This window comes from Monopterus albus, unplaced genomic scaffold (genome assembly GCF_001952655.1).
Source record: "Monopterus albus unplaced genomic scaffold, M_albus_1.0 scaffold127.1, whole genome shotgun sequence".
Taxonomy (NCBI): Eukaryota; Metazoa; Chordata; class Actinopteri; order Synbranchiformes; family Synbranchidae; genus Monopterus; species Monopterus albus.
The window spans coordinates 437,935-449,218 of record NW_018128007.1 but is presented as its reverse complement, the minus strand read 5'-3'; the positions used below and the strand labels follow the sequence as shown (position 1 = coordinate 449,218).

Below are 11,284 nucleotides of genomic sequence, written 5' to 3'. Positions count from 1 at the left end.
TAAACAAAAGTGACAGGGGTGTTTACTAGAGGCCAGAAAATTTTTAGTGTGTCTACATTTAAGTCTCAGAGATGAACATTACTGGAAAAAGAAGAGCGGTGTAGTCGTATCCTTGTTGGCTGTCACTGTCGCACCGTTTCAGAATCAAAATCTTTATTACCAAATACGTTTAAAACACAAGGAATTTGACTTGTATTCAGCAGCCCCCAACATGCTTCTGTAAGTCAACCAGAAAGATGTGAATAAAAAAAAAAAAAAATAAATCTAAGATATTGAAATTAAGTGTGAAGATGGGTGCTAGCTGATTAGCACTGGGCCTGGTGCCTGTCTGATCTTCTGGTTTTTTTAAAAGGCCACGCACATCCTTTTATAATAATAATAATAATAAAATTTATTTATAAAGCACCTACCAGCTCAAAGAGCACTAGGTGCTACATCAGGAAAAAAAAACAAAAAAAAAAAACACAGATCTTCAGGGGTGGGGGGAAGGGTGGTGCTCATGGGTGAGTAACTGCTTAACAGTCCTATAGTAAAAACACATTCAGGTCATCTACCAGTTGATGGTTTTCCACAGCAGAGGATGGTTTCCTGTAGCCAGTGAACTGGTGTTTCAGCTTTTCAGAGCAGCTACTCTGATCTCTCTTGTCATTGTGTTCCTGGCCTGGCTGTACAGGGTCCTGTCCCCTCTTCTGTAGGCCTCCTCTTTGGTACAACAGAGCTGCTTGAGTTTTACTGTGATCCAGGGCTCGTTGCTGTTGTATGTGCAGCAGGTCTTGGTGGACACACACATGTCCCCACAAAAGCTGATACAAGATGTCACAGCGTCAGTGAATTCATTCAGGTCTGTAGTTGCAGCCTCTCATACACTCCAGTCTGTGCAGTCAAAGCAGGCCTGTTGCTCTGACTTTGTCTACTCAGTCAGTCTCCTCACTGTTTTGATCACAGGCTTCACAGCTTTAGGTTTCTGCCTATATGTTGGGATCAGATGGACTGTACAGTGATCAGACAGACTGAGGGCTGCAGGGGGGACAGAGCGATGGGTGTCTTTTATTACTGTGTAGCAGTGGTCCAGTGTGATTTTGTCCCTGGTAGGACAACTGATGTGCAGCCAGGTGCTGTAGTGTGCTAGTGTGCATTCAGTATGAGCAGTGTCCTAAAACTAGGTTTGACACAGGGCCCCTCTACAAGACAAGACAATTTCGAATCATAGTTGCAATTGTGCCTGTGTGTTCATGTTTGGCCATCAACTGTTCTGTGGGGTGTCTGCCCTCATAGAACAAAAGCCGCTGCGCGTGTTCTGCCCAGTAGGTGGGACCTGAAGCTCAGAGGATGGAGTCTTTCTCTCTCTCTCTGCCTCCCTGTCACTTTCTGTGTCTCTCCCCCATTCCCACCACCTGGTACCAGCAACAGCGCTAAAGAGAGAGGAGAGCAAGAGGGAGAGGGGGGATGGAGATGGAGGGATGACATAAAATGATGCAGAGAGAGAAGGAGGAGAGAAAGAGCGCCAGCCTGCTCAGACCCCTTCGTGCCACATTGCCCACATGGAATATTTCCGATTTCTCTTCTTTTTTTCTGCCCGTGGTGTTTTTTAATCGAGCACGAGAGACGTGACTGGCATCATCAAAATCTCTGACATACCCAGACACACAAACTCACGCACATGGATACGTACGGACATGAATGGAGATATGTTTTGTTTTAATATTTTTTTACTCTGTTGAGGGAAATAAGGAGACCGCAGCGGTCAAGCATTCATACGCCCACGTAGGCGCGGAGCCGAGTTGGACCAAGAGGATCTGAGCCGTTTTTTATTGCTGCTGCGCTGCAAAGTTGCGAAGAAATCTGGGGACTTGAATCGTGACAACATGGATGGATTTGATGCGTTATTTGCCGCATTCGGAGTCCGTCGGTCTCCCAGGATGTTGTGCTGCTGGAAGGTTTATTTTGTGCTGAGCATCTTCTTTCACAACTACCTGAGCTCTTTGCTGGACTGTCCGCCCACCTGCACCTGCTCGCCCACTGAGATCTACTGCAATAAGTCTGACAACAGCAAATTCTTCCCACTGCTCTCGTTCCAGGGCACCGGGAGCGCCGGGAACAATACCGGGAGCATCGAGGACCTTTTCCAGAACATCACCTCCATGTAAGTGCGGCCGTTGCTGCAGCTGAATGCTGGAACAAACGCCCTACAGTTGGGTGTTTAATTAGAGCTGTTTGTGGAAATACATTTCAGCCAAGGTTACAGTGATTTTTGTTGCAGAATTGTTTTCTTATTAGGTTTGGCGAGAAGCATAATCTATCTTACCTGTAGAACAGAAAATACTTCATGAGATATATGTACACCCACTGAGTGGGCTAGTATCAAAATGATGTCAGTCATAAGAAAAAGGAATTTGGTAAAAGGAATGGATTCATGCGTCTGCTTTGCTTGTGTGGGGGCGGGGGGATTCAAAAAAGTAAACTTTATATCATCACATTATACTATAGGTGCAAAAAGAGGTGGGGGCAACCAGGGCCTTAACTGTGAATTATTTTAAACCATAGTTGTGTAAAAAAAACCGTACCCAGCATATTATAAATTAATTTAGCCCTTGAAAAACACCACACAATTTGTGATGAGATGGGCCATGATAATCTTTTTACTATAAATAAACATACTGTATTTTTATACACCTACGCACACCTACACACTGCATGTCTTGTACTACATGACACTTGGGGTGATAGGTAACCATCCCTCCATAAGAAGTTTTAACATGCCCTAATTTTGTCTTAATCTGATCTTAATCTACGCACACAGATTACTGCAGGGCTTCTCTAACTGAGCCCGCGAGTCATTTTTTTATGAGTTGCTCACTTTCTGTAAGCTTCATTTTCATGTTTAAGAAGTGAACATTTAATGAGACAGACTGTTCACATCACCAGGGCCCTGGCCGTCATATATGCTGTGATACTGTGACATGCTATGAATTCAGATGCCTAGAAATGCCGCATAAAAGTGGTTTAATTAACCTGTGGAGGATTTACCTTTCTCAACATTCCTGTAAGAAATAAGCAAAGGAAGAGACTTTACGATGCCCACTTTTTAAGCACAGCAGAAAAAGCACTTCCTGAGTGTGTCCCTTTAATATTATTGTTTATTGTCCTTGTCACATGCTGTATATCACCCTAAATTCCTTCAAAAGCAGAGCACGAGAGGTAATAAGCCCACGTATCGTCTATTATAAAATCCGTCATGACTCAGTTGCTCAAAAGCACAAATCAAAATGTCAAAGCAGTAATGTATCATAAGGTTTGATGGGATTTTTTTTTGTGTTTTGGTTAGAAGTGAGGAACATATTTTGTGTCAAGATAGCTCTATGACAAAACCAAAGGCTCTAGTGTAAGATGGTCCATCTCATGTCAGCTCTCCTTGGGTGTGTGTTGCCTTGCGTATGATCATCTTCATGTTTCCCGACACGGTCACCTGCTTGTAAAGTGCTCAGCATTTACGATCAGATGTGTCAAAGCTGAATAGCACTGAATAATGCATTTGCTGTATATGGTTGATATATGTAACACATGACTACAACAACACACCGGCTCAATAATATGCATCCCTAGTTTGACAAAGTTTCCACTGCAAGCATAAAAAAAAGACCATAAATCAGTTTCAAGGAAACTTTGAGGATAAGTTCAGTTTGCAAGATGTCCAAACAGTTGAATTTTATTTCACCTTTGGGCCTCTTCTTGTGATTGCAGTTTTCCCTCTACACTAGTCAGGTTTTTAAATTGGATTAGAAAAGACATATTGATCTTAACAGAAGAATTTGCAATCCTGTTGAAGGCTGTGATTTTATTATCTTGTGCTTCTTAATGCACAGTGTGTGTATCTAGCTAAAGTTAACAGAACTGGCGCTGGTGTTGTTTCTTTCAAAAGAACTATAGAGTTGTTTTATCTGATAGAAAGTGTTGCCTCAAGGTCAAACCATTCCCATTATTCTAGTCATCAGAGCCACTCTCCAACATAACATTAAGCCAGGCAGTGATATGGAGCACTGACGGGCACAGCCGTCAGTCTGATGAGAGGATGCACGACTGTACTGTCACACTTTTGTTTACTCACTGACAATTAACATTAGCTGCATTTTCATGTGCATTAAAACTAACTACTCTCTCAGTATTTTAATATATAGTGTCTGGGGTTTAGTTTAAGAATTGTAAAAAAACTCCAGAGTCCTTGATTTGTGTTAAAATGCCTTCTAAATTTCAACTGAAGCTAACCTGAGGTTTAAGCAGTCTCAGTTGGACTAAACAGGAAGACTTCATCTTCATTGCTGTGTTTAGGATTATTGCCAGTGTTTTGTCTACTCGGAAGTTTCCCTCCACCACAGCTCAGTAAACAAGTAATCAGGAAATTTCAGACTAACTGTAAGTGGATGCCTCTTTGTTAGCTTCAGCTACCGCAAATGTTATATTGCATTTTTTCATCCAAAATATACATATGAATGATTGATGTTCACCTACCAACAGCGGCACTGAATACCTAGGACCCTATTATTCTTTTACTTTTGACGAATTTGGAAGCAGTACAAGTTTAAGGTTATCACTAACATCGCTGGACTGTAAACATGCTGATGAAGATGAGTATTCTGGCAGCACATTTCCAGCAGCATGAGCTAATGGGATGTGCTGTAGTGTACAGCTTTACTGGACCTCAGTTCACTTCACTGTGCTTTGGTGGCATGAATGTAGAAAACAATGTTGACAGGATAAAAGATCAACATTTTTTTTTACATGAATTTCCTTTCCCCACCTTGTAGTAGTGTGTGTGTATGAATGTTTGTCTGTGTCTTTCTGCTCGGAGAGATTTTGCAACATTTCACTCAACACTCAGAACTATAGTCCATCAGATCCTGGTTGGAAAGAAGTGGAACTGACTGCCACTGCAGCCCCATGCTCTCTGCTCCAAACTGTCTTATTAAGCCAGCAAGATACTGCGCATGCACATGCGTGCACACACACACACACACACACACACACACACACACACGCCCTCTGCTTGGCAGTTTTCCATCTCCCACTGCATTCTGCATTTCACTGACACCAGAGGACTGAGTGTGGGTGCTTTAGATGTGAGCTGTCACTGCTTCTTTGAAAAGCAAAATCCTCTCTGCATCTCAGTCTGAGCCTTGTTCAAATCGTTTTTCTTACTCTGTGTGAATACAGCCTTGTTGCTGGTCACAGTGAAATGAACCCAAAATTCATTCTTCCACACGCTGGCTTATATGGGAGGGGGGACCCAGGATTTGCAGGACTTGTGCATATAGGAAAATGCTCACAACCTAAAGTGACACAGTAAAAAACTTGACATGGTATCAGTGTTTCTGATTTGGAACCTCTCATTCATTTGTTTTAGCCTGTTAACTATACATCACGTGTGCTTTACAGAACTGCTTCAAATTAATTCAATGATTAATTCATTATCAAGCTTATTATCCATTATTATCCATAAGTGCTGACCAATTTCCAAAAGTTGTAACAGCATTTTAGGAAAACAAAGAAATAAATGAAAACAGCCCCCCCCAAAAAAAACACACAACAACAAATGTGTAGATACATGAAACTGGCCTGACAGTGATAATACATTACTTTACATTTGCTTTGTCATCAAACTCACTGAACCTTATTTATGAACGGTAATGAGTGCTGAAGCAATGAATTAGTTGATTGAGAGAAAACAAAGCTTGATAATGGATTAATCATTTAATCCATTTGCAGAAATGACAGCCACTCGCTGGTACCTCTGTTGTCTGTTTTATGTCACTCTATACTGAATATCTGAGTTTTGGACAGTTGCCAAAAAACAACAAGTACTTTATAGATGACATGACCTTAGACATGTTAAAGGCTTCACCTCACTTTGTGTTTTAGCTGAAACAACCTTTTAATTAAACAGAAAATCAATTATTGAATATATAATGAAATTGCTGCAGCTGTACAGAAAAAAAATCTAAGGGTTTACACCAGAAGACTGTTACTGTACATGCATAGGTAAAAAATACTACTGACTAATATGTTGTTACCAGATTTTAAAAAGATATTCATGTTGGTATTAGTAATAGCCTCAGAAATTCAGTATCAGTTGAACTATATTAATGAAGTACTCATAAAAACAGATAATATACCTTGTAGTGTACAATAAACAGTGCAGGCAGATGAGATGAGGACTGTGATAGATTAGCTTTGTAAAGCAAGAGTCAGGCTTTATTGGAAAGTGAGTTGCAGGACATGAAGGAACTATTCCAGCACTTGAAAAGATTTGTTAAGGAACAGGGGCTGCATGGTATCCAGTCTTTAGAGTAGACATTTCTGTTATAAAAGTTGAGGTAATGTCGACTACATGCTGATCATGTCATCAAAAAATAAGCACACAAGACATGGCGAGCAGTTGCATCATCAAATCAGCTGTTTCACCAGCTCCCACTATGATGCTCTCCTGGCTAGTGAATTTTGGACACTTGGTTCAGTGGACAGCTTCATCAGTGAGGACAGAGCGCAAAGCTAACTGTCACTCGGTTCCACCAAACCTGGCGGTAGGTTTGGAGTCAATTAGACTTTACACAGCTGTTTGGTTGACTAATCCGTGCAACTCCTAGTAAGCAAGGAGCCATTATATGATGTTATACAGTATCCTTTTGTTAGTCTGTTGTGAAATCAGGCCTTTGCACAAATCAGGTACAGGAGACTCTATGAGGACTTCTGCCCTGCTGTGTTCTTTGAGCTGACAGTTCTCTGACGTGCTTCAAGTGTTTTGGACAGTAAAAATTGAGGCTATCTGCTACTTACTTAAAGGAGTTCCTCCATCATCATGAGTAGGGATTCACTCCTGCTTCCTCAGTGTCCTTTCATCTGATTCTGTGTGAAGCCGTTCAGCTGTAGCAGTCATCACATTGCAGTGCACCATGTTCACGCAGCACAACAATGATTGCAAAAGATAAAAAAGTATAATAAGAGCTAAAACTGTAAAATTTCAGATCAGTTACATTATTGTCAGGTTTTTACAACATTGGTGGAGAGAAAAAGAAGGAAAACCAGAGGCTACAGAGAGACCCTGTGTGTGATAGACTGATTGTTTTGTGAGAACAAAACCTCACTTCATTATTGATCTGTGTTGCTGAGAGGATTTTAGAAGTAAAAAGCCGCTGCTGCAGCAGTGATTCCTGACTCGTGTTTCCACCCACCACTGTATGTAGGAGAGTAACACAAGGCTGCTTCCACACTGACTGCTTGTTTTTCACTCTAGTCACAGAGAATTTAGTGAAATGAGCTGAAAACCCAGAAAATGAGAGGCACTTTATGATAAGGAGGCTTTGTTTATATTCAATATCTCCAGAAGAAGAGGAGAGATACTGTAGGGAATTGGGTGCTGATAGAAAGATCGCTGTTTTTAAATACCTGAGGTGGGCGAAAGAAAGATCGGAAGTGGTACGACTAAGGGAAAGAAATATAGAAAGATAAGGGAGAAATTGACACCAAGAGGGAGAGTACTATCAGAACTGTATGCATGGACAGCTCCCCGTTGCGAGCACACACACACACACACACACACACACACACGTTCTTCATCACTTGCCTTTTCTTAGTCTGACAGAAATGACCAGGATTTATTTTGTGCCTCCATTAAAATTTAACATTAGCCAGTCAGAGGGTTCAGTACGGAGCTGTGGGCCCAGGGTTAAACACCTCTATTTGTCATTGTAACCTCTCTCTAAAAGTCACTGCTTAATGTGAATAACAAGTCTGGTGGGGGGGTTTTGTGCTGCAGTAGGGAACACAGAGTTGGGAGATTCCCTTTAAAAAGCTCTCCAGTTAAACTGTTCATTCCCTAACTAGTGATCTGATACAAGTATTACTTTATTACTAGAGCTAAATAGTAGCCCATTAATCAGTCAGTTGTTCAAATGAACATTAATTGGTGGTTATTCTGATAGTGAGTTAACTGTCTCAGTCATTTTCAAGCAGAAACACCAGCCTTTTGCTGTTTCCACTTTCTCCAACAAGAGGATTTACTGCTCCTCACTGTCACCACATCATGATAAACTTAACATCCCTGGGATTTGGACCAGCCTGACAAAACAAGACATTTGAACATATGAGGTCAAGGGTCATGCCCCGGTATAACCACTATTGGCAAGGTCAGGGACAGGTCTTGATGTGGGTGTCTTATCTCCTAAAGGAACAAAATTCTTGCCCAGGTTGAGCATCACAGGGTGCCTCAACATTCACTCTGAGACAGCTTCCAGGTAAGCACTGAGCTCAACCTAAACAACATAAAGACATCTACAGAACACTACAACTAGACAGTTCAGTAATGGAACTTTATAATGAACAAAAAACACATGAAACAAAACCAACAAATCAAAGGAGCAAACAAAAACCCAAGGTGGCAGCTAAGCCCACAACGAGGTGGAAGCGAAAAGTCCAAAAACTTAAAAGTGAACAAGAAAACTGGAGATATCTATAGAGCCGCAGAAACAAAAGGAACAAGCAGTGTGGTGAGCAGATGAACCAGCATCTGGCTGAAGGAAGTGAGGAGAATATAAAGGCTAGAGACTAGGAGCTAACAAGCAACAGGTGAAGGCAATGAGTTGTAATAGACGGAGAACAGGAAATGCTTACAGAATAAAAGTACATAACAGGACACAAGTCCAAAACCATAACAATGGATCCTTATTTAAAATGTTTGTTAGACATTTCTCTAAAATGTACCAATGTTCCAACCTATCAATATTTGCAGTGATACTAGTAGCAGATACTGTGTAGGTTCCACCAGCCCCATGTTCATAGTGTTACAGCTGGATGAGGCTGGTTATTTTCTATTTTAACAGGATTTTCAACAGTCCCCATACAGAGATGAAAACTAACAATGATTTGCCTCTACTCACGGTTAATGTCTGTCAGTCTCCAACCTGTACCAACTTATTCGCCTGTGCCATAAACCTGCTGTTCAAAAACAATTAAAAGACACGTCAGTGAAGCTCACCGCTGCGCTGGGTGACATGTTTCTTCATTATGAAACACCAGACCTTAATATTAGTTTAGAATATCCAGAGATCTCGTACATGGGTGGTTTATTCTCTTTCTTATTTCAGATGTTGTAAAAAGTTAGCATTAAAAATACTAGGGTCTTGTGTTTTGTAATGAGAACACAAGTCAACCAGTGCAATGGTGTGTTTTGGTGAAGCTTTTATAATAGAATTTGCACTCGGTGGACAGAGAGTGAGAGAAAAGATGGTTAACAGGGGTCCAGCAGCTTGTTTTTGCCCCAGGACCCTCCAGCAGGATAAGGCTGGGCATTTTTACAATTAACAGTCTTTTCAACATTCTCCATACAGAGACTAAAACCAGCAGTGAAAGGAAACTATTTGCAAATACTGCCAGATGAAGGCAATACTATCCCTGTTTAGGACTGAGTGGTCTCTGTCCTAAAGCTGGGTGCATCTCTCAGATGTAGCACACTTTAATGGAGATGGGCAAACAAATCAGGCACACACATACAAAATCAACCACTCAGTAACCACCCCTAGCTTTCTGTTGAAAAGTACACCACAATGTTTGAAAAAAACCTTAAGTAAAACAGAAATCTCAATTATTCTTGTCCTCATTCTAGTACATCAAGCAGCAAATTGCTCACTACAGCCCCTGGTGGTCGCTGGGATACCCTCTTCAACTGGTGTAGTGACACACAACCCGACCACCAATCAGCACAGGCACCAAACAGGAAGGGCAAAACCCACCTAGAGGGTACCGAAACACTGATGTTCCACTGAGAGTATGGCTTGTTTTGTTTGCAAGATACAGCTGCTTCAATAAGACATCATTTTACTTTATTAAATAAAAGGGCTGCTACCGACTGCTGCATTATATACAGTATATATATACATTTTGGTTTGTAGTTGCACAAACAGCTCAGTCATTCGGCGCCAATGACTATTCATGCCAAGTTTTTGCACATGCTTAGGTCATGGCTGCCTATGGGAGCACTTTAGGTTAAAAGGAAAATTATACACAAAAAACACTTTAGTAAAGGGCATTTTGCCAGCTTTTTTATATCGTGAAAAAGTATGCTATCATGGCAGTATTGTACCATGAGTTTTTCATATCGCTGCATCCCTACAGGTGCATCTCAATAAATTCGAGTATCGTGAAAAAGTCCATTTATTTCAGTAATTCAACTCAAATAGTGAAACTTGTGTATTATATAAATTCAGTACACACAGACTAAAGTAGTTTAAACTGTTGGGTCTTTTAATTGTGATGATTTTGGCCCACATTTAACAAAAACCCACCAATTCACTATCTCAATGAATTAGAATACCTCATAAGACCTATAAAAAACATTTTTAGGTGAATTGCTGGCCTTCTGGAAAGTATGTTCATTTACTGTATATGTACTCAATACTTGGTAGGGGCTCCTTTTGCTTTAATTACTGCCGATTTATCTGCATTTTTTTGGTCTCTCATTTTTCTCTTGACAATACCCCAAAGATTCTCTATGAGGTTCAGGTCTGTTGAGTTTGCTGGCTTGCCACAACACCAGTCAAGCACACCAACACCATGGTCATTTAACCAACTTTTGGTGCTTTTGGCAGTGTGGGCAGGTGCCAAATCCTGCTGGAAAATGAAATCAGCATCTCCAAAAAGCTGGTCAGCAGAAGGAAGCATGAAGTGCTCTAAAATTTCTTGGTAAACGGGTGCAGTGATTTTGGTTTTCAAAAACAGTGGACCAACACCAGCAGATGACATTGCACCCCAAACCATCACAGACTGTGGAAACTTAACACTGGACTTCAAACAACTTGGGCTATGAGCTTCTCCACCCTTCCTCCAAACTCTAGGACCTTGTTTTCCAAATGAAATACAAAACTTGCTCTCATCTGAAAAGAGGACTTTGGACCACTGGGCAACAGTCCAGTTCTTCTTCTCCTTAGCCCAGCGAAGACGCATCTGACATTGTCTGTGGTTCAGGAGTGGCTTGACAAGAGGAATACGACAACTGTAGCCAAATTCCTTGATACGACGGTGTGTGGTGGTCCTTGATGCCTTGACCCAAGCCTCAGTCCATTCCTTGTGAAGTTCACCCAAATTCTTGAGGCTCAGGACACCTTTGCAGGTGTTTTGAGTTGACTAGCTGAGTGGCATGTCACCATAGTCTAATTTATTGAGATAGTGATTTGGTGGGTTTTTGTTAAATGTGAGCAAAATCATCACAATTAAAAGACCAAACGGCTTAAAATATTTC

At 41.1% G+C, this 11,284-nt stretch overlaps 1 protein-coding gene across 1 annotated transcript in view; it reads left to right on the top strand.

The window, feature by feature from the left end:
- The first annotated feature begins 1,420 nt into the window (after positions 1-1,420).
- The window catches only part of LOC109967270 (NT-3 growth factor receptor-like), a 410,435-nt gene continuing 400,571 nt past the window's right edge, over positions 1,421-11,284 (top strand). The window contains exon 1 of the mRNA XM_020612721.1: positions 1,421-2,143. Within this exon, the coding sequence (XP_020468377.1) occupies positions 1,866-2,143 (278 nt within the window). The 5' untranslated portion in view covers positions 1,421-1,865. The remainder of the gene's footprint in view (positions 2,144-11,284) is intronic.